Source organism: Antechinus flavipes, chromosome 2 (genome assembly GCF_016432865.1).
Source record: "Antechinus flavipes isolate AdamAnt ecotype Samford, QLD, Australia chromosome 2, AdamAnt_v2, whole genome shotgun sequence".
In the NCBI taxonomy this organism is placed as follows: domain Eukaryota; kingdom Metazoa; phylum Chordata; class Mammalia; order Dasyuromorphia; family Dasyuridae; genus Antechinus; species Antechinus flavipes.
Window position 1 is genome coordinate 685,393,998 of NC_067399.1, and position 22,414 is coordinate 685,416,411.

Below are 22,414 nucleotides of genomic sequence, written 5' to 3' on the forward strand. Positions count from 1 at the left end.
GCCAGCATGACACACCCACTCTGCAAGGAATGAGAGCCTCCTATCACTTCACAGCCTGAAGCAGCAGTTTTAGAATGAGACCATGGACTTGATCCTGCATCGAGTGTACTTTGGACTAATATGAGGGACTTTGGGAATGGTTGATGACTGACTGTTAAATCTTACCTGGATCATCTATTACTGTGTGTTTAAGACTTGGGATGGGATTTGTTAAAACTGTAATTGCTGTTATGTTTGAGGGCTTTGAAGGAAATGCTACTGTATTAGTCTGTTATGTATAGGGATTTTGATTTGCTCTTGGGATTTATATTTTTTCAAAATACCTGAAAGAATGGGAACTCTTAGCTCCTATTCACTTTGCCTTAAGCACTTTTGCCCCACCTCCTCCTCATATCCATACAAGGTCTGGTCTCAGGTATTGCCCCCGCATTCAGTAGATAAGCTGTGGGTGAGCCAATGACGGGATTATTGTGGCCCCATATTTCAGGATCATCATACCCTCTGGCTGCAGGAACACCCAATGACGGGATTATTGTGGGCCCGTTTTCCAGAAGCACACCCCGGAAGTTTGATGCTGGGGTGCTGGGACGGATGCCGCCCACATAGCCTAAGACAGGGGTCCTGCCCTTTTCTGGCCTTTTAAGGTCGGATTACTTGGGTACTGAATATGGATGCCGGCCACGTAGCCTAAGACAGGCCTCCCACCCATAAATAAATAAAGAAAGGGGGATATGCCAGAGACCATGCTCTTGAGGATATGCCAGAGACCATGCTCTTGAGGATATGCCAGAGACCATGTCCTTGGAGGCAGGAGACAAAGAGCTAAGAAGAGTAGCAAACACCCTAAATTCCTGAGATTAGATAATGTGTGTCCCAAGAAATCGGTCATCTCCGCCCAAGATCTAGATAACAGTATACTCTAGGATTTCTGCCACACCTATGGTCCGACATTCTTCTCATTGTAACCCCCCACTCAGAAATCATATTTAATTAAACCCTCTTCATTCATTAAACAGAGACATTCACCATCTTAAATCTTGAGTTGCCTCTCTGTCTCTCCGATCCTGTCCCCAAGCCGTGTGCTTTACAGACTGTTGTCTTACAGAGCCTTTGCTCCTCCTCGGCCTCGGCTCCACTCGATGACCCACTGTTGATGTCCTGCCGGACAGGACAATACAAGTCTTTTAATAATCAAATGGGTTACTTTCACTGGGACACAGTATGGGGTAGCTCCCAGATAATTAAGTGAATGGCCAGAAGACCCCCAAATAAGTTCTATGGAAATTATAGAAATCCGACAGGAGGAGGAGTTAGAGAGCCTCTTTGCATACATTAATGCCGTTTTGGCTGAAGTTTTGATTTAGGCTCAGGACTGAAGCTCCTTTTCGATCTTGAATGCAAGGCTTATGTTCTAAGATACAGGCCTGAACAGGCAAGGCCACGAACTGGTCACTATGTGCCTGCTAGGACTGTTACCTTCTTGCTGGGGCTTTCACTGGTGGGGACCCCACAAGGCTGTGTCATGGTCAGTGGAATAAGTTCCTAGACACACACAAGGTGATTTTTTGGACCCAGTCCTTGAATGAGCGCTCACCCTCACCTACCTGACAGAGATTTCAGCCATTGGGAGCCACACCAAGTGGGAAAGACCCAAGTCTAGAGTGAGAAGCTGCCAGAGAAGGACCAAAGAGAGAGGCTGGCAGCTTGGGGGCTGCAAGTAGTCATAGAGTAGCTGCTTGGTTCTAGTGCTGGAGGCAGCCCTCGGTGATGGAGTCAGGTTATGTGGCAGCTGCAAGGAGCAGTTTTTCGTGGTTCAATGAACATACTAAGAGGTCTCTGGGCGAGATGTGGGCTGGGCTGTTTAACATTTTTCCAATGATTTGATCATGAAGGCAAAGAGTACTCAACTATATTTCTGTCAAGGCAAAGCTGGGAGAGAATGAATAACTGGATAACAATCAGGATTATAAAGAATCCTCCAGGGAAGAGACCTGGGCCTAATATCAGAAAATGAAGGTCAATGTGTATTACAGAGACTTGTATGAGCTGATGTAAAAGAAGGGAATAAACCTTGAAAGACCATTTATACCATAACAAAAACATCTGAAAGGCAAAGAACTTTGGAAGAGGCAAGAGGTCCGATCACTGCAATGAACAGTGAAGGATTCTAGTGGACCAAGGATGATGCAGAATGAAACATCCATTTTAAAACATGGCTGATGTGAGAATTTACTCTGCATATGTGTTACAAGAGTCCCCTTTTCCTTTCTGTTTTTCCCCACTGGATGAAGACTGTTAGGGACAGACAATGAATGCCTGTCAATTGAAAAAATAATCAAAATAAAACTAAGAAAGAAAGAAAAAAAAGACGCATTTACTTTTGTAAATTTATTCCAGGGCAGGGAAAGATACCCAAATTGTTCTGAAAAAAAAGGAATCGAGGCTTTGAATAGACCTGCCACAAGGTCAGCGTGAGTAAGACCTGGGATGTAGTAGTCAAACAGTTTAGTGTCATATTGGAAAGCAGTAAATGAGGCAGAAACAGGCAGCGGATTGATGAGGAGCAAACGATGAGATGCAAGAATGGAGGGTAAGAGATCCCCTAATAGCAAGGGGATCGATTCCCTTGGCCAGTGGCAGGCTTTGTGAAAGAATTCACAAACCTTAGTAAATACAGGCTCAAGGTTCGTGGCAAAGGATGGGTTTATTGCACTAAGAAGCCAACTTGCTAGGAAGACAGACTTCTCAGGATGTAGTTTTAGAATTTCTCATGTCTTTCTACCTCTCCAAACTGCCAATCATAGCCAGAAAGTTTGGTGAAAGTTCTGAGTTATTGAGTTGAATCTGAAGCTGAGGATACAGCAAGAAGCGGCAATAAGTGGAGTTCATCTTTAAGCTGCACTTTGGGTTCTCAAAGCAATAAGAGCTAGAAGAGATCCTAACCCTAATCTAAAAGAATGAAAACCTGTGGAGTTAAAGTAAGTTCACAAGAACACAGATGTTCAGAACCCAGAATTTCAACCCTTGTCCTGATTCCTAATCTATTGATCTTTCAATCCCACTGTACAGCCATTCAAGTAGGGGACCAGGGGGGAAAGAAGGATCCACTATGCTTCTGAAGCTGTCTCCTATCTCTAGTCACTGTTTACTTTCCCTTCCTCATCCTCCCATAGGGTTAAAGGTAGAGAAGGCTAACTATGGAAGGCAATCGCACAACCATCTTCTCCGAATGATCTCTCCCAAATCCAATTTCTTCCTTATTCTGATGCCTGGACATCTCCTCACGGATCTGTGAGAAACAATCAGGTTTTTATGAAACTTTTTCCATATTAATTACATTCATAAGGTTTCTTTCCATTGTGGGTTCTCTGATGCACAGTAAGATGTCCCTTTTGTCTAAAACCCTTCCCACATTGGTTACATTCATAAGGTTTCTCTCCAGTGTGGATTCTCTGATGTGCTGTAAGATATCTCCTTTTTCTAAAAGCTTTTCCACATTGGTTACATTCATAAGGCTTTTCTCCACAGTGGATTCTTTGATGTACAGTAAGATCTCCCTTTTGTCTAAAAGCCTTTCCACACTGGCTACATTCATAAGGTTTCTGGTCAGTGTGGATTCTTTGATGTATAGTAAGATGTCCCTTCTGTCTAAAAGCTTTCCCACAGTAGTTACATTCATAAGTTTTCTCTCCAGTGTGGATCATCTGATGTTTTATAAGATTTTGCTTATATCTACAAGTCTTTCCACAATGGTTACACTCATAAGGTTTCTCTCCAGTGTGGATTCTCTGATGTACAGTAAGAGACTCTCTTTTTATAAAAGCCTTTCCACATTGGTTACATTCATAAGGTTTTTCATCAGTGTGGATTCTCTGATGTACAGTAAGATGTCCCTTCTGTCTAAAAGCCTTTCCACACTGGTTACATTCATAAGTTTTTTCTCCAGTGTGGATTCTCTGATGTTTAATAAGATTTTGCTTATATCTACAAGTCTTTCCACACTGGTTACATTCATAAGGTTTCTCCCCAGTGTGGATTCTCTGATGAAAAGTGAGAGATTGTTTTGTTGGAAAGGCCTTTCCACATTGCTTACATTCATAAGGCTTCTCCCCAGTGTGGGTTCTCTGATGTACAGTAAGATTTGCCTTATCTCTAAAAGCTTTTCCACACTGGTTACATTCATAAGGTTTTTCTCCAATGTGTATTTTCTCAGGTGTAGCACAGATTTCTCTCCAAGTGATGGTTTGCTTCTGAGTACTTTCCTTCATTTCAAGTCTCATCTCACTTTCTGTAACAATAAAAGAACATTTTTAAAAGGGGGAACAACAGGAAAAGACCACACACACACACAAGCTCAGTTAAAATCTCTTTCCCTAGGCAAAGAAAAACTCTTACATGGGCAGAATCAGAATTTTAAAGATTCCATTAGTTCACATCCCAAACAAGATTTAATTTTTAATAGGCTTCAAGCACAAATATATTGAATCCTCACAATAAACCTGTGACAACACAGAATACTTTCATTGTCACTACTTTCACAATTCAGGCCACCAGCTCAGAAGGCAGAGGAACTTGAGACAAAGCCCTGTAGCTGAGACAGGAATTCACACCCAGTGAATGGGTAGGTTCTGCCTTCATTATTTGACAAATTAGTTCAATTCTCATTTTTTCCCTTTTCCTTTCATTGTGGCATTTTCTGGTATCACTCTGTTTTATTTTTTGTCTGTTATATTATCTCAAGTCACATTCAGAATGTGTTTGGTTTTTTTTAACCTGCGGCATGAGATTTTGTTCTGATGCAATATTTTTTTATTGATAGCCACTGCTTATCATCATATCCCCCTACATATACTTTTAACAAATACAATTTTTTAACAATGCTGGAAATCACCCACATCTGAAAATGTGTCTCACATAGGAAACTGAGTTAATCATCCTGTGGCATGGAAGGGCAGAGCTTGCAATTGCACCTCTTTCCCCTTTTGAAGTTCATAAGCTCCTTGAAGGAGGGAGACAATGATCCAAGGATTTGACCCCAAAATTTGTCAATACAGAAACTCTTATGAAGTTGCAAATTGTCCACTGGGACAAGAAGTATGTGCATGTATCTATCTTAACAATTATCTTTAAATAACTTCAATATGATTATGATCAGGAATACACAGCTTTTGGGGTCCTTCCCTCAAACTCTGGCAGCTTCTAAGTGCAACAGATTCTTTCAGATTCTCAACTTGACGACAAATAGTTTCCAAAATTCCAGGAAGGTTGGACATTCACGAATAAAGGGCCACAAGCCTGCAAAGACCCTTAGTGGCTCTTTCACTGCCTCAGAACAATTCTCTCCTTCCTGAGTTACCTAATGAGATGATTACATCTCATTAAACCTGTAATCTCCAGATTAAGGCATTATTTTGGGAGAAAATTCTGGGAAGAGGATGAAGTATGTTGCAAAATTTTAAGATCTCACTATTTTCCCCACAAATAGAACCAATTTGTATTTCAGGGCAAAGAGTGGTGAAAAATCAAGATCTGGGGAAGAAAAGGAATCCTCCTGATCCCACCTGAGGAATCTGAAGAAAGACCCCAGACAGAGGATTAACTTGTGGGAAGTGCGCTACCTTTGTAAAAACATCCCATGGAGACCCCTTGGGAAAGCTGGGTGTGGTTGCACCTCAGCAGGAACCAGAGACTTTTGCCTACTGAAGTAATTGTGAATTAGGGATATGAATCTGGGAAGACCAAGGGAATCTTCCTAGAATAAAAACTCCAGGCCCAGTGGCATTGCTGAGACCTGAGATTCAGTGACTAGATCAGGAATAACTGAAAAAGAGATCTGCCTAAAAAGTATCTGAGAAAGAATTCCAAGGCTGGTCTTTCCCCCAGAACCCAGCATTTACTTCAGGGTAGCTCCCAGGAGCCCCTCAAACCACAACTCTCACATCCCTGCATTCACCTCACTCACCTGGAGAGCAGCTCCTCAGGCATTCTTGGTCCAGCACCCAGGGTGCTTGCTTTTGCTTAAAGTATAAGATCACATCGTCTCTGGGAACTGGAAGCCCTGAGCATGGAAATAAGGTAGGTATCAAGGAGAGAAGCTTGAAATTTAATTCTCTGTAGGGAATGGGGTGAGGATCCAGAGATGCCCCATTTTGAGATTTACCTCATTCTATCGAAACATATGAGTCTGGTCACCCACTAGTGCTTGTAATGCAAGAGAGCCATAATAGGGTTTGTCACATCATCCAGTTGTACAACTTTTATTTGTAGGAAGAGTCAAATAATTTCCCCCTCCCCCATCTGTTAGACTATTAGGTTCCTTTCTGGAAGAAACTTCAAACCCCATTCTTGGATAAAAAAGGTAATTGTAAAATTATGCTGTACATATTTCTATTAGTTTTTTATCTGGATGCAAGTCACATCTTTCTTCATTTCAGCTTTTTCATTAATTTGGGTATTTAGAATAATCAAAGTAACTTAATTGCCAGAAGTTTTCCTCAACAATGTTGTTGCTAATGTATTGTAAAGAAAGCATAAGGCACAGCCCATGGGAAAGAGTCGAAGAAAATGAATGCTCATTCCCTTCCCTTCCTTTCCCACCACTGGTGCTGAAATTTGAAGGCAAGAGGAAAGAAGCTTCAGGACAAGTTTCCCATACTAGAAACAACCACCGGCTTTGGGCTACAAAGTGATGCTTGCTAAAAAGAGCATTCCCAATCCTAGCCCCGAGCCAAAGAGGAGGAACAGGTTTTCAGCAATGGATCTGCTGGAGCAATTTCCAGAACTCTGGTAGACCAGTCTGTGTCCAGGTAGAGGTCAGCCAAAATCAGCTGATTAGATCCTTGTGGAAGATGCTTCCACACTGGTTTGATCTCTGACTTGAAGCTACCTAGAACTGATAAGTGACAGCTTCAGGAACAACAAAGGACACCCTCGGTTTTCTTTGATACCAGGCAAATTTATACAGGAGGAATCCAGTGCTTGGACATAGCAGACCAACCCTTTCTTCTTTCCCACTGATATACCCCTCAAACCCTGCACCCCAGGAAATGATGATACGTCCCTAGATTGCAGATTCAGGATTAACCAGGAAATGTCCTTACCCAGGGACAGCAGGTTCCGGGCATTCTCCAGCATGACCTCCTTGTACAACTTCTTCTGGGGAGGGTCCAAGAGGCCCCACTCTTCCTGGTTGAAGTTCACAGCCACATCCCTGAATGTCACCAAGTCCTAAAGCACCAAAGTCATGAGATGTAGAATTGAAAGTCACTTCAAAATTCAAGAATCCAACCAACCCTCCCCAATTTATAGGAGGAAATTCAAGCAGAGAAGGGATCTGCTCAAAGCTCATGCCATTTGTGAGTGTCAGTCAGCTCCTGCAAGCATGATCATCCTAGCAGTGTGACCATGGGCAAGTCACTTAATCCCAATTGCTTCAGCCAAAAAAAGGAGAGAGAGAGGGAGAGAGAAGTGAGGTAATGCTCACAGAGGGGAGGGCAAATGGTAGAGATGGTAGTCTAAAGTAAAACAGTTTGAGGAAGGACAATGTGAGGGAAGAATAGGATGGAGGGAAATACAGGTAGCAAATAACTGTAAAAACAAACTGATGGAAGTTTCTCTAATAAAGATCTTCCCTCTCAAATATACCAATAAATGAGTCAAATTTATAAAAAGAGCCATTTGTCCATTGTAAATGATAAAAATAAGAAGTCAGTTTTCAGATGAAATTATCTGTAGCCATATGAAAAATCACTATCAATTGGACAAATGCTAATTAAAACAATTCTGAGGTACTGCCTTACTTCTGTTAGATTGGCTATCAGAAAAGAAAATCAAAATGACAAATATTGGAGAGGATGTGGGAAAACTGAGACACTAATACTGTTGGTGAAACTGTATACTGATTCAACAATTTTGTAAAGCAATTTGGAACTAGGCCCACAAGACTTGTAAAACCACCTATACCCTTTGACCCAGCAATTCCACTAGCAAATCTGTATTCCAAAGAGATAAAAAACCTAAGGAAAATGACCTATATGTACAAAAATATTTATAGCAACTTTTTTAGTGGTGACAAAGAAGTACAGACTGAGGGGATGCTCATCAATTGGGTAATGGCTGTACAAGCTGCTGTATATGTTTGTGATGGAATATTATTGTGCTAAGCGAAATGATGGGCAAGATGCTCTCAGAAAAATCTGGGAAGACTTTTATGAACTGATGCAAAGTGGGGTGAACAGAACCAAGAGAACACTGTACACAGGAGCAGCAATATTGTATGATAACTGTGAATCCTTAGCTATTTTCAGCAATAAAGTAATCCAAAAAAATTCTGAAAGAATTATTGTGAAAAAAATGCTATCTTCTGAGAACTGATGGAGTCTGGATGCATACTGAAGGATACTTTTGTTTACTTCATTTTTTTTTTTTCATTTTCTATCACATCATGACTGACACGGAAATGTTTTGCATGACTGAAGATTTTTAACCTATATTAAACTGCTTGTCTTCTTAATGAAGGTGAAAGGGAGGGAGGGAGAGAATTTGGAACACGCATTTTGAAATAATTAATGTTTAAAATACTGTTACATGTAGTTGGGGAAAATATAAAATATTAAATGAAGAACAAAGAATCCTGCCAGAATCCATTCATGAAGGAGACAAAGTCAAAACACAGAAAAGAAGCTGCAAGCCAATAAATATTAGTGAATATTGCCTCAAAAATTTTAAACCAAATCCTATCAAAATGACAATATAGCTATGACATCTATGGAATAGATGGATCCCCCTCCCCGACTCATGGTGCCCATTGCCTTTGAGGTGGACACAAACAGCTACAGCAAACGTGCGTGGCTTATCTTGTGCTGCCTCATCCAGGTTGTCACCGTCAACAACCCTGACAATTTTGGCAACTGGATCAAATGAGAGAAAGCGTATAAGCTGAATAAGGAGGCACATAATAGGCAGATATAAAGAACCCCGACCTCCTTCCCAGTCTTCCTGCCCCTCATTCCCTTCTTCTTCTGCTGGAATCCTTACAAAGTGCTAATTTAGCAAGGTACTTAGCAAATCATCTAGCTCACCAACGTATTGAAGTACTCACTGGAGTTCACCCCTTTGGGAGATTTCAGGGTTTACTATGAGATATCCGAATTCACACCTCCCTTAATCTCTGCCTCCAGAAGGAGGAGTCAACCTTTGGGAGATCATATATAAAGAGGCTCTTAGCTTCGGGTTAGTGAGTTACTTTGGAACATTCCCAGGGGTCGCAGAGGAGCACTCTGGGAGATTGAGAGCCACAAGCTCTCTCTCGGAGGCAAGAGAGATTCATTCACCTTTGTGCTGGCTGGAGGCTGAAGAAAGCAGAGGCAGAAGCAAAGGACAAAGCTGCAAGGAGAGAGAGGGAGGCCTCTAAGAAAACTAACCGGGCTATATTAGAGACAATAAAAGATCAGAACTTTTAGCACCTGGCTGCATTTGGGTGATTATTACTTTTAACTGAAACTAAGGATGCCGCTAGAAAATCTCAAGAAACCTATCCCAGAGAGAACCATTATATTTTAAAGAAAAAGAACATCACATTCTTCCTCTCCATCTCCTGGACTCTGTGACTTTACAATAATCATCTCCCATGATGGGAAAGTTCTCAATCCTGAACTCGGCTCTGGACTTCCTTCAAGTCCCAGCTAAAAATTTATTTTCTGGGAAAGTTATTTTCCTGGTTCCCCAAAGTATTAGGACATTCCCTCTCAGAATCAACTGCCCTTTATGCAGTCCAGAATTTGTGTGGAAACAGCTGCTGACAAGTTGGGGCTACGGAGTGGCCCTGTGGATGGAGGGCTGGCCTTGGACTCAAGAGGATCTGACTGTGAATCTTGTCTCAGACACTAGCTGTGCGACCCTGGGCAAGTCACTTCACCCTGCCTGCCTCAGTTTCCTCATTTGTAAAATGAGCTGGAGAAGAAAATGGCACATCCCTCCAGAGTCTATCAAGAAACTCCATAAGGAATCATAGAGACTCAGATGTCACTCAACTAACTGAGCAAGCCACCATATTGTTTTTTCCTTCATTGGGTCCCAGCTGTGTGACCCTGAGCAGGCCACGCCAGCCCTTTTGTCCCCAGTGTCCTCATCTGGAAAATGAGCTGGAGAAGGAAACAACAAAGCCTCTCTGCCAAGAAAAACCCAAATGGGATCACAAAGATTCAAGAATTGAACACAACGAAAAAACCACCCAACAAGCACTGAGTGGACCCAATAAATGATAAATGGGAGGATTAGGGAAGATGGGGGAAGACAGATGGGACTTCTTCTGATGAGGGAAAATTAAAAACCAGCAGGGGAGTTAGTGCTGCAGGTATCCAAGTTCCAGTGAATCCATTTAAAACGTGGAAGAAAGCAGGGCAGTGCTGTGACTACCTTATTCCATTTGGAGCCTACTTTTGTGAAGAAACAGTCTGTGAGTAAGGGTTAGTCAGCTTCACAGACTGTCCTCCTATGGAAACGATCTCATTGGCTGCTGTGGGTCAGGCTCTGGACAGACCGTACTCACCTGGGCTGGGGGGCTGGGGCTCCCAGGGGCCATTCCGTCTGGCTCCAGACTCCCTGATTGGGCCAGGCTTTGGTCTTCTGCAGACTGAACTGGGGAAGAAGGATCCCAGAGAGGGATCTCTAGTCTCTTTCTGTGCAGGAGGCTGACCTACCAGGATGTCCAGAGGGCGAGGCCCCAAAGCAGTAATAAAGGCCCTGGTCCTGATCTCAGGGGAGAGATTCAACCTGCAGAGAAAGAGAGAGGAAGCAGGAAGGGTCAGACTTGGAACTGAAGATGGTCTCAGGAAAACTATTTTCCTTCCTCTTTTACTCCTTCTCTTCTGCCCTCTCCTCCTACAGAGACCCCAGAGGTATAAGGGTTTGGGATTCCAGATGGGATGAGACCAATCAGAACTCTTCTTCCAAATGGTTCTCTGCTCTCCCTGCATCCCCTCTCCCCAGCCTATCTACAGAACCGACTCACTGCTTGATCTAGGAGGACTGAGGATGGGCAAGACTGGAAGGGAACCACCAGGGAACGAACAGGGGAAGCCTGGCATTGGAAGACAGTGTTCAGTCTGGGATTCAGGGGGGACAGGGAAACAGGAGGCTTGGGGATGGGGAAGAGGAGTGGGGTCTGAGAGGCAAGACTTAACACAGCTCCTAACAGATGCCTTAGGGACACAGGAGTGACAGAAGTGCTCCATGAGGACAGCTGAGCCTGGGAGAGCAGAAGTTTCTGTCCTGAGGTCTGACTCAGGATTGTTGGGACCTTCTGATAGAGCCTTGGAATCCTTAGAGAGAAACTGGAGACAGACAGCCCCAAATCTGGGAACCAGCTCAAGAGACACAGGTTCAGGTAAGGGAGAGAGGGTAACTGTGTCCAGTGCGGGGTAATGGGGGTAGGAAGGTGAGACTCCTGGAGCCTTAAAGGGGATTGGATCTGAAGGCAGGACAACTGGACCTGTAACCAAGAGATGGGGACAGGGAGGCAAGGCCCCTGGGTCCTGATCACAAGGCTGAAAGTAGAACTCCCTGACTCCTCTGGGCAAAGTTGGAAGTCTGGGATGTAAATCTGGGGAGCATAAGTCGGGAAGTTTGGGAAGTGGTTGGGCGCCTGGAAAAGATGCAGGGCTGGGAAGGGCCTTCAGGAGGCGGATAGGAACCGGAAATGCCGCTGCTTCTGGCAGACCTGGAGGACACTCTCCAAGAGGTCACGTGAGAAGAATGAGACCCCCTCCCCTACCCCCTACCCTCCCCCCGCCCCCGTGGCAAAGAGAGCCAGCTGAAGCCAGGAAATTGAGGGGCGAGGGCGGGGGGAGGGAGAGAGCTGAGTGTCTCGGGCTCAGACCTACCTGGGACCTGCGTGCACAGAGAGGGCTTCCAGAAGGCAGAGAGAGCTCAGCTGCAGGCAAGGGAGGATGATCTCAGCACCCGGGGAAGGGACAGGGATCTCTGACGCAGGGAAGGCGGAGGGATCTCAGCTTCAAGGGAGGGCAAAGTGACCTCAGCTTCAGTGGCGGGCAGGGGGACCATAGCTGCAAGGAAGGCGGGGGGGGGGGGGTGGGGGGGGTGAGGTCTCAGATTCAAGGGAAGGCACAGAAATCTCAGCTGCGGGGAGGAGAGGGGGATCCCAGCCCCCAGAGAATGGAGGGAAAGCAGAGTGAGCTCAGCTTCAGGGGAGAGCAGGGGGATCGTAGCTGGAAGGAAGGCGGGGGGATCTCAGTTCCAAGGATAGGGAGGGAAAACCAGCTCTCAGGGAAGGGGGAAGGGTCTCAGATGCAGGGAAGTCAGAAAGATCGCAGCTCAAAGACTTCCTGCTTCCGGATTACTGGGGGGAGAGTAGGGGGGCGGTCCTCCTAGTCCCAAGACCGAGGCTCTGTCCAGCAGCTGAAGCCCCTGGGCTGATTTAACCCTTTCTTCTCATCACGCCGTGTCCACACTTAGGACCCCTACCGCCTTTGCTCCCCAATCCCCTCCCCCATCACACAATGACGCCCTCTCCTGCCCGAGACTCCTCCCAGGCTCCCAAACTCCGCCCCCGGGCTCACCTGGGCCACCGCCTGCCAGGCTGGGCCCCCCTGAGAACTCCTCCTTCCCAAAGCCTCCGCTACCTCCCCTCCTCCCATTCTCCCCCTCTTCCCCCCCAGCAGAGAGACTGCCCAGCTACACCCGCAGCCCCAGATAAAGCCAAAGTGATGGAGCTTATTCTTTGAGGAACTTGCCCCAAATGGCTCGTGGGGAAATCGGGGCGCTCCACACAATTACTATTTGCAGCTGTAAATGGAGATGGGATTGCACGGAGCTCTCCCGCTAGGATTGGGATCTTTGCCCCTTTGGGGTCTCCCTTGACAAGCAGACCAGACTCGAAGGCAAAAAACGCTTCAAATTGGGCTTTTGGGTCATGTGATCAGGAGCTGTAGCAGCAAGAATGAAAGGGAAGTGAGTCAGACTTGCTCCCTCTTACTGGGCTATGGGGTGTGTTCAGAGACTAGTACCCGGGACTCGTCGGGGACTCCAAGAAGTTCTAGCATGTTCCGTGGCCACAGCCCAGAAAGCCCTTGTGGCAGACGCGCTATCCCAGGGTGAGGGTGGCCCAAACCTGCCTGAGTCTACCCCAAACATGGGAAGACAGCCCCTAGTGGAATGGATGGGTGAGAATAAAGGCAGCTGAAGTACCTCTGTGGAGGGCTCAGAGCTTCCTTAGACATCAAAACATCATCCACTGCAACCAGCCCCACTCCTCCCTCTGGGCTGCCACTGGACTGGGAACATTGTGGAGGAGAAGGGACTTTGTGCAACTCTGCCTTGCTGAAATCCAGTTTGGGCCCGAGTCAATATTTTACCATTCTTCCTATTTCAAAGTCCTGTAGTGACAGGTAAGTGATGGAGCAACAGGAGGGAATACACTGGGAGCTACAGTCATACACCTACACAGTACCGGAGCCATGCAGCCATCTCCTCACTGGACACAGCAGTGGGATGTAGCAGCCCCCTAGAGGTATGAGCTGCTGGAAATAATCCCCCCTGGTATGAGGAAGGGACTAGAAAAGGTGCACTAAAGATCTGCTTAATCAGCCCTGGCCTGTCTACTGTGGCTGGTGGACCCACCCTGTGATAGAAATACAGACACACACTCACACACACAGATACACACACACATATAAAAACTTCTGCAAAGATTTCACTCACCATCAGTCCTTGGAATGTGTGCACCTTGTGGATAATGCAGCAAACCTGAAAGATGGACAGCTCTAGTGGCCAGAGAATTCAGCAGGTGTCACACCCAAATGGCAGCCCTGAGGGAAACAAGGCTGGCAAACGAAGGCCACCTTACTGAAGTCGGAGCTACATACAAGGATTTCTGCAGGGAGCGCAGTGGAGGGAGCATAGTGAAGTTGGTATAGGTTAGCAATCAAACCGAATCAAGTCAGCAACCTTGTATGTCTGCCAAAAAGACTGAATGGCAGACTCCTGACAATGCCTTTGGCACCTGTAGGAAAATGCCATGGCGCCATCATCAGGGACTATCCTCCCACTGTGTCGAACCTTGATGAGATCAAAGGAAATTTTATGAAGACTAGAGATGCTCATCCTCAGTTTGCCAAAAGAGGACAAGCTTATCTAATCCTGGCTGATTTTAAGGCTGGACTAGGCTCTGCCTGATTTTTTAAAAGCCTGGAAAGATTTACATGAACTGATGCTAAGTGAAGGAAGCAGAACTCCCACATTCCCCCTCCCCGCCAAAAAAACCCTATACTGCAACAACAGAATTGTGTAATGATTAACTATGATGAACTTGGTTTTATTCAGCAATTCAGCAATCCAAGGCAATTCCAAAAAACTTTGAATGGAAAATGCCATGAATTCAGAATTCAGAATCTGAATTCAGAAGTAGAATTATCAATATTGAATGTAGGTCAATGCACACTTTGTTCACCATTTTTTCTTCTTTTTTTTCCTCATGGTTTTTCCCTTTTATTCTGATTTTTCTGTCCCAACATGATTCATATGAAAATATACATAAAAATAAATGTACATGTACAACAAAAATTTAAAAATTTAAAATTAAAAAATTAAAATGTGTTCTTTGAAATGACTAATAAAGTTGACCAAAACCTTAGCTAATCTAATTTTTAAAAGAGCAGAAAATCCAATCAGAAAATTACCAATGAGAAAGGTATAATCACAATTAAACTAGATGAAATAAAAAAAGATTAATCATAGCATGTTATGGATAATTTTATACTAAAGAAATATACTAGAGCATAAAAAAAAAATTGAGGAATACCTCCCAAACCAGAAAATACTCCAGCAATCAGAATATTAGAAAGAGAGCCTGATCTCCAAAAAGTAAATAGACTTAGAAGCAAAACAAATAAAGGGAAAACACACCCCCTCCTCCCTGTCCAAACTCCAATTTTAGATAGATTCATAGGAAAATTTTATCAAGTTTGGAAAGAACTGTTAATGTCCATGCTTCACAAATGATTCCCCAAATAGAAAAGTAATTTACCAAGACAAATATAGGCAGGGCAAAGATGTGGAGAGTGGAGGACTGCCACAAATAAGGAAGAATAAGGACAGTTTGGCTAGCTCATAAATTACATTAAAGGGAGTAATACATATGATAAAGCTGGAAAGATGGTGAAGAGTTTTAATCGCCAAACAGAAGACTTTATATCTGATTTTAGAGACAGTGGAGAGGTATTGGAGTTAATGAAAGCATTGATGGGGGTGACAATTGTTCCTGTATGTCAGGAATATCACTGTGGCAAGTTAATAGAATGATTGGAGAGGAGAGTCAAATTAGACTTCAAGTAAAATGTGATAAGAATTTCAATTAGAATAGTTGTGTGAATGAAGGGGTAGTATAATAGACACAGTGGTTATAGAAATGACCAGACCTGGCAGTTCATTAGATATGGGAGTTGAGAAATAGTGAGGACTTAAGAATAAAATGTGTTATGAATTTGGGTGACAGGAGTGGAGATACTCTGAACAAGAGTAAGAAAATTTAAAATTCAGGTATGATTTTAGGGAAAGGTAATTAATAGGTTTTGTTTTGAATATGATGAATTTGAGATGTCCAAAAGGACCCTTGACTTTTTCCCATGTATTCCTGGTCTGAAACCAATCCAAGTACAGAGATTTTTCTATAAACACAATTACTTGGGATTGTCTAAATATATGTAAAAATCTCTCCTGAAAATATCCAATTATTTTGCTGTTTTTTCTTACTCTCCCTTCTTTACACAGACCCTCACCTGATTCTGCTGTTACCTCCATCAACAGTTTTAAATGGCAAACAAGAGGACTTTGAATCTGACCTCAGAGGCAACAGAGAGTTATTGGAGTGACTGGGAGGGGAGTAACATTTGTTTTTACATGAAAGGGATTATCAGAGTGGCAGCTTTCTGGAAAGATTAGGGACTTCATTCAAATGATAGCCTGGGGAAGATGTGATAAGAACTTGGATTGTAATTCAGATTATTGTATGAATGAAAGGGTTCTAGAAAAGATATAGTGGACATAGAATTACCCACTTTGACAGTTGATTTGACATGAGAGTTGAGAGCTAATGCAGAATTAAGAATAAAATTAAGGTTATGAATTTTGGTGACTGGAGGAGTGATGGTTCTCTCAAGTAAGGAAATATGGAAGAGGGGAATAATCTGGGGAGAGGTAATAGGTTTTGTTGGTAATATGGTGAGTGTGAGATGCCCATTGGCTATCTACTTCAAAATGTCTGGAAGGTATTTGGATGTGTGCACTAGGATATTAGGCTGTATCCCACAAAGTTTTGGTATGTTACCTCATTGCTGTATCATTAGAATGAAATTATTTTTCTGGTGATATGCTTTTACCTAATTGGCTTCTAATTATTTTTATTTTAGTGGGTTTTTTTATAGCACTTACTTGCAAAGCTACTTTTAAACTTTCATCTTGGTATGGTTTTAGGTTCCAAATTATTTGACTTTCTCCCTCTCCATCTCCCCTCCCCAAAATGACAAGCCATGTGATATAGATTTTACATATGCAATCATGGTCCACATTATTCCACATTAATCACATTGTGAAAGAATCAGAACTGAAGTTTTTCTTTAAAAGTGCCTGATGGAAGAACTGAACATGTGAAGTCATGAGCTGTTTCTGTGAGATTATTATTGTTGGCCCTTGGCTCTTGAAGTGGACTGAGTCCATCAGAGAGTGATAATCTTGACTAGCAAGTGGGATGGATCTTCTTTGTTGAACTTATGTGAGATATAGGCAAGAAGCACATGGGATGGACACACAGACATGCTTTTTTTTTTTTTTTAAAGCTTTTTATTTACAAAGCATATGCATATTGCACTAACTGCACAGGAATTATTTAGGAATGTGTAAGTTTCCTGACTCAACAGGATGTAGTTTTAGAATTTCTCATGTTTTTCTACCTCTCCAAACATACCCAGAAGGGTTCTCAAAACAGAGCTGGAAGAGATCCTAATCCTAATCTAAAATGAAGACCTGTGGAGTTAAATTACATTTACAAAGCCACAGAACCCAGAATTTCAACTCTTGTCCTGAGTCCTGATCTAGTGATATTTCAATCCCACTGTACTGCCTTTCTAATAGGTCACCAGGTGGGAAAGAAGGATCCCATATACTTCTGAAGCTGTCTCCTATCCCTAGTCATCTTTTACTTTCCCTTCCTCATCCTCCCCATAGGATTAAAGGTAGAGAAGGCTAATTATGGAAGGCAGTAGCACTACCATCTTCTCCCAATGATCTGTACCAAATCCAATTTCTTCCTTATTTAATGCATCTCCTCACAGATCTGGTGAGAACCAATCAAGTTTTTATGAAACTTTCCATATTAGGTACATTCATAAGGTTTCTTTCCAGTGTGGATTCTCTGATGTACAGTAAGAGCTCCCTTTTGTGTAAAAGCCTTTCCACACTGGTTACATTCATAAGGTTTCTCCCCAGTGTGGATTCTCTGATGTACAGTAAGAGCTCCGTTTTGTGTAAAAGCCTTTCCACATTGATTACATTCATAAGGTTTCTCTCCACTGTGGAATCTCTGATGTTTATGAAGATGTCCTTTATTTCTAAAAGCCTTTCCACACTGGTTACATTCATAAGGTTTCTCGCCAGTGTGGATTCTTTGATGTAGAGTGAGAGATTTTTTGCGTGTAAAACCTTTTCCACACTGGTTACATTTGTAAGGTTTCTCTCCAGTGTGGATTCTCTGATGTGCAGTAAATGATTCCTTATACCTGAAAGCCTTTCCACACTGATTACATTCATAAGGTTTCTCTCCAGTGTGGCTTCTCTGATGTCTAATAAGAACTCCCTTTTGCCTAAAACCCTTTTCACACTGGTTACATTCATAAGGTTTCTCCCCAGTGTGGATTCTCTGATGAAAAGTGAGAGATTTTTTGCATGTAAAACCCTTTTCACACTGGTTACATTCATAAGGTTTCTCTCCAGTGTGGCTTCTCTGATGTACAATCAATGATTCCTTATAGGTGAAAGCCTTTCCACATTGGTTACATTTATAAGGTTTCTCTTCAGCGTGGATTCTCTCATGTAGAATAAGTGAGCTATTGTCTGTAAAACCCTTTCCACATTGGTTACATTCATAAGGTTTCTCTCCAGTGTGGATTCTCTGATGTCTAGTAAGAACTCCCTTTTGCCTAAAACCCTTTCCACATTGGTTACATTCATAAGGTTTCTCTCCAGTGTGGATTCTCTGATGTCTAATAAGACTTCGCTTATGTCTAAAATCCTTTCCACACTGATTACATTCATAAGGTTTCTCTGTAGAGTGGATTCTCTGATGTAGACTAAGATCTCTCTTATATCTAAAAGTCTTTCCACATTGGTTACATTCATAAGGTTTCTCTCCAGTGTGGATTCTCTGATGTCCTTTAAGATGTCCCTTATCTCTAAAAGTTTTTCTGCATTGGTTACATTCATAAGGTTTCTCTCCAGTGTGGGTTCTCTGATGTACAGTAAGATGTGACTTATCTCTAAAAGTCTTTCCGCATTGGTTACATTCATAAGGTTTCTCTCCAGTGTGGATTCTCTGATGACCAATGAGACTTTTCTTACTTCTAAAAGTTTTTCCACATTGGTTACATTCGTAAGGTTTCTCCTCCGTGTGGATTCTTTGATGTTCGGTAAGATGCATCTTATTCCTGAAAGTCTTTCCACACTGGTTACATTCATAAGGTTTCTCTCTGGTGTGGATCCTTTGATGTGCAGTAAGATACCTCCTTTTTCTAAAACCCTTTGCACAATGGTTACATTCATAAGGTTTCTTACCAGTGTGGATTCTTTGATGTACAGTAAGATCTCCTTTTTGTCTAATAGCTCCACTGTGGATTCTCTGATGTATGGTAAGATACTCCTTATTCCTGAAAGCCCTTCCACACTGGATACATTCATAAGGTTTTTCTTCACTGTGGATACTCTGATGTAGAGAAAGAGATTGCCTGTTCTCAAAACTCTTTCCACACTGGTTACATTCATAAGGTTTTTCTCCAATGTGTATTTTCTCATGTGCAGCATAGATTTCTCTCCAAGTGAAGTTTTGCTTCTGAGTACTTTCCTTCATTTCAAGTGTGATCTCACTTTCTGTAATAATAAAAGAACATTTCAAAATGGGGGGAACAACAAACAGGAAAAGACCACACACACACACACACACACACACACACACACACACACCCTTCCCTCCATCAACAAAATGGAAGCTCAGTTAAAATCTATTTCCCCAGGCAAAGAGAAAACTCTTACATGGGTAGAATCAGTCCCTTAAAGATCCCATTAGATCACATCTCAAGGATGATTTAATTTCTAATGGGCTTCAAGTACAAATATATTGAATCTTCACAATAAACCTGTGACAATACAGAATATTTTCATTGTTACTATTTGTCCAGCTCAGGCCACCAGCTCAGAGGATAGAGGATAGAGAGACTTGAGCGAAACCCTTGCAGATGAGACAGGAAATTACACCCTGTGAATGGGCTGGCTCTTGTAAAGAGCAGGACTAGGGCAGTCACAAATGATGTGACTGCCCAGGGTTAAACATTTTGTTCTTTACAGATGGCACCAACTTAAGCACAGTGCCTTGAAAATTAATATTCAAAAGTTAATATTAATATTTGGAATTAATATTCAGGGAGAATCAGTCGACACTCCACCTCGGAGAGAAGGCAGAGAGGCAATATGGATCTAGGTACCCATATGATCAAGCTCAAGGACACAGCTGTGCATTTGGCTCATATTAATAGGATAAAGAGCCAGGTGGATGATCTTTTTTTTTTTTAAAGTTGTAAAACATTTATATATATATATTTTTAATTTTAATATCTTTTTATTGATAGAACACATGCCAGGGTAATTTTTTACAGCATTATCCCTTGCACTCACTTCTGTTCTGATTTTTCCCCTCCCTCCATCCACCCCTTCCCCCAGATGGCAAGCAGTCCTTTACATGTTGAATAGGTTACAGTATATCCTGGATACAATATATGTGTGCAGAACCGGACAGCTTTCTTGTTGTACAAGGAGGATTGAATTCAGAAGGTATAAATAACCCGGGAAGAAAAATAAAAATGCAAGCAGTTTATATTCATTTCCCAGTGTTCTTTCTCTGGATGTAGCTGCTTCTGTCCATCTTTGATCAATTAAGGCTCTCTTTATCGAAGAGATCCACTTCCACAGGTGGATGATCTTTTAACAAAGATGACCTCTGAAGAAAAGCAGGAAACTTGTAATCAAGCTCCAAGATGGCTACCCCTATTGCCCACTAAGTATAACTTAGGAAGGGAAAAATCTAGAGCTAATAGGTGATTGAGAGTATACAGCATAAAATCTGTGACCCAGAAGTAACATCAGAATTATTGATTCACACTCCTGAAATACAATTTAGTGTTAGTAATTCAAACTTTAACTATAGGCAAAAGAATTTAGGGATATTATGGACCGAAGTTTCCACAGATGAGCATCCTTTGCTCATTATCCATATGAATGACAGACTGTTGAAAAGGTTGGTAGACACAGATGTATAGTGGTGCCAGCTGGTCTAGTAATTGGTTAAAGGTTACTCCTATATGTCTGGCATAAAGGGATCTATAGTAGCTAAAATTAGTGCTACCTCTTGAAAATGGGAATTTAAATATGACAGAAATCTTTATTTTATAGTTGAAAGGTCCCCCATTAATCAGTGGGGAAGAGACTTCTTAAAAAGTGAAAAACTTCAGACTTCATGAGTGCAAGTAGCTGAAGTGAAGATCTCTCATAACCCTAAAGTAGATCAAGCCTATAGGCCTAAATTTTGGTTTCTCATTACCGTGGACTGGAGTAGATCAAGCCTATAGGCCTAAGTTTCGGTTTCTTGAAAATCATGTGGTAGGGGAGGGAAAGAAAGATTTATAACCTGTCAACATTGCAGTTCCTAATCAGGGAACACAACCTATATAGCCAATCAGAATGTATATGAGGGGTACTGGGGCTAGGTCTGGGTTTTTTCTTGGAGTACTCTGTATACAAGTTGCAAGTGGGCACTGGGGGACAGCTCTCTCCTGGCTCCGGACACATCCCTTTTGCTTGGAGTCTGGATGAACGCCCGGCCCTCGCGAGGTTCTAATAAAGCTTTTGTTCTATACCTTGAGATGCCCCTGAGAGTTTAATTTTGTATAAAATTGTCTCACATACTTCATTAGGCATAAGACAGGAACAACTTAACCAAGGACATTTACAAGCTTTTCTAAGTCTTTGAAATTCCCCTGAATTTGTTATAAAAAAGAAATTTGGGGAATGGAGAATGTTTATTGATCCAAGAAAAGGAAATGGACACGTGGAGACAATGAAAGCTCTTCAGCTTGGGCTTCCATCTCTCAAATTGCCTAAGGAATGGTCTTTTAGGATAAAAAATTCTATTCCTCTAGATAAGGAGGATATGAAGGAATTTATTTTTTCACTGCCCAGCATTAATTCAGCTGGGCCTTATAAAGGATTTGAATGGACAGATTTGCCACAGGGTATAAAGAACAGCCCTACTTTGTGTAAAGGATGTATGGCTCCTGACCTTGCTCCTGTGAGAAAAGTCTCTCAAAGAGTTATGGTGGTATTACCTTCAAGAGGAGACAGTGCTTTAGACCCACGATGCCAGCTTATAGAAGAAGCTCTAGGGACTTTAAAAGAGATTGAATTGGCTTTATCTAATATGGCTGAAAAAATGACTAAAGAAATATTGGAAATATCAAATTTTGTTACAAAAAGGCATCCACAGCAATCCTTTATCAAGGAGACAGTATGATGAAGTGGGTGAATCTCCCAGCACAATCAAATAAAAAATTTAATTTTTATCTAGTGCTTGTGGTTAGAATTTCAATAAAAGCCATTGAGAAAGTAGTAAAATTATCTGGGACAAGATCTGGCGAAATATACACCAATTATACTAATACACAAATTGATGTGTGTTGTGAAGCCATCCCAGAGTGGAAAAATTTATTGGCTACAGCTCCAAGCCTTGCACATAGGTATTTAAAAATAATTTTTGATTCGGTCTGTTCAGTAGATATGGTACAAAGAATGTCACAGATCAAATAAAATTTATAGTCTTTAATATATATTATCAGCTCTTTACAGAACTTCGAGAGCGAGTGAGAAAGCACTCAGGTAAATATTATGTCCTACATGTCCATTTTCATAGTGGACTTTCAAATCATATTTTTATAATCAGGCTGCTAGAGCCTTATATCTACAAATTGTGATAACTAAAGAGGAAGCTCAGAGCATAGCAAAAGGCTATACAGCTTGCCTTTCCTTTTACTCTCCTATGCTCCCTCTAGGATAAAACCCTTACGGTTTGAAATTTAATGCTTTA

General features: G+C 42.2%; 2 protein-coding genes across 2 annotated transcripts; both read right to left on the reverse strand.

The window, feature by feature from the left end:
• Positions 1-2,373: 2,373 nt before the first annotated feature.
• Positions 2,374-12,610, reverse strand: LOC127552258 (zinc finger protein 420-like). Its single transcript, XM_051982864.1, has 5 exons — positions 11,883-12,610; positions 10,550-10,773; positions 7,101-7,227; positions 5,963-6,058; positions 2,374-4,288 (listed from the first exon to the last, which is right to left on the reverse strand). Exons 2-5 carry the CDS (start codon positions 10,580-10,582, stop codon positions 3,330-3,332), a joined length of 1,215 nt encoding a protein of 404 aa, XP_051838824.1. The 5' UTR covers positions 10,583-10,773; positions 11,883-12,610; the 3' UTR covers positions 2,374-3,329.
• Positions 12,611-17,941: 5,331 nt separating this feature from the next.
• ZNF844 (zinc finger protein 844) lies at positions 17,942-19,077 on the reverse strand. Its single transcript, XM_051973898.1, has one exon. The coding sequence runs from the start codon at positions 19,075-19,077 to the stop codon at positions 18,025-18,027; it is 1,053 nt and encodes a 350-aa protein (XP_051829858.1). The 3' UTR covers positions 17,942-18,024.
• Between the last annotated feature and the right edge of the window lie 3,337 nt (positions 19,078-22,414).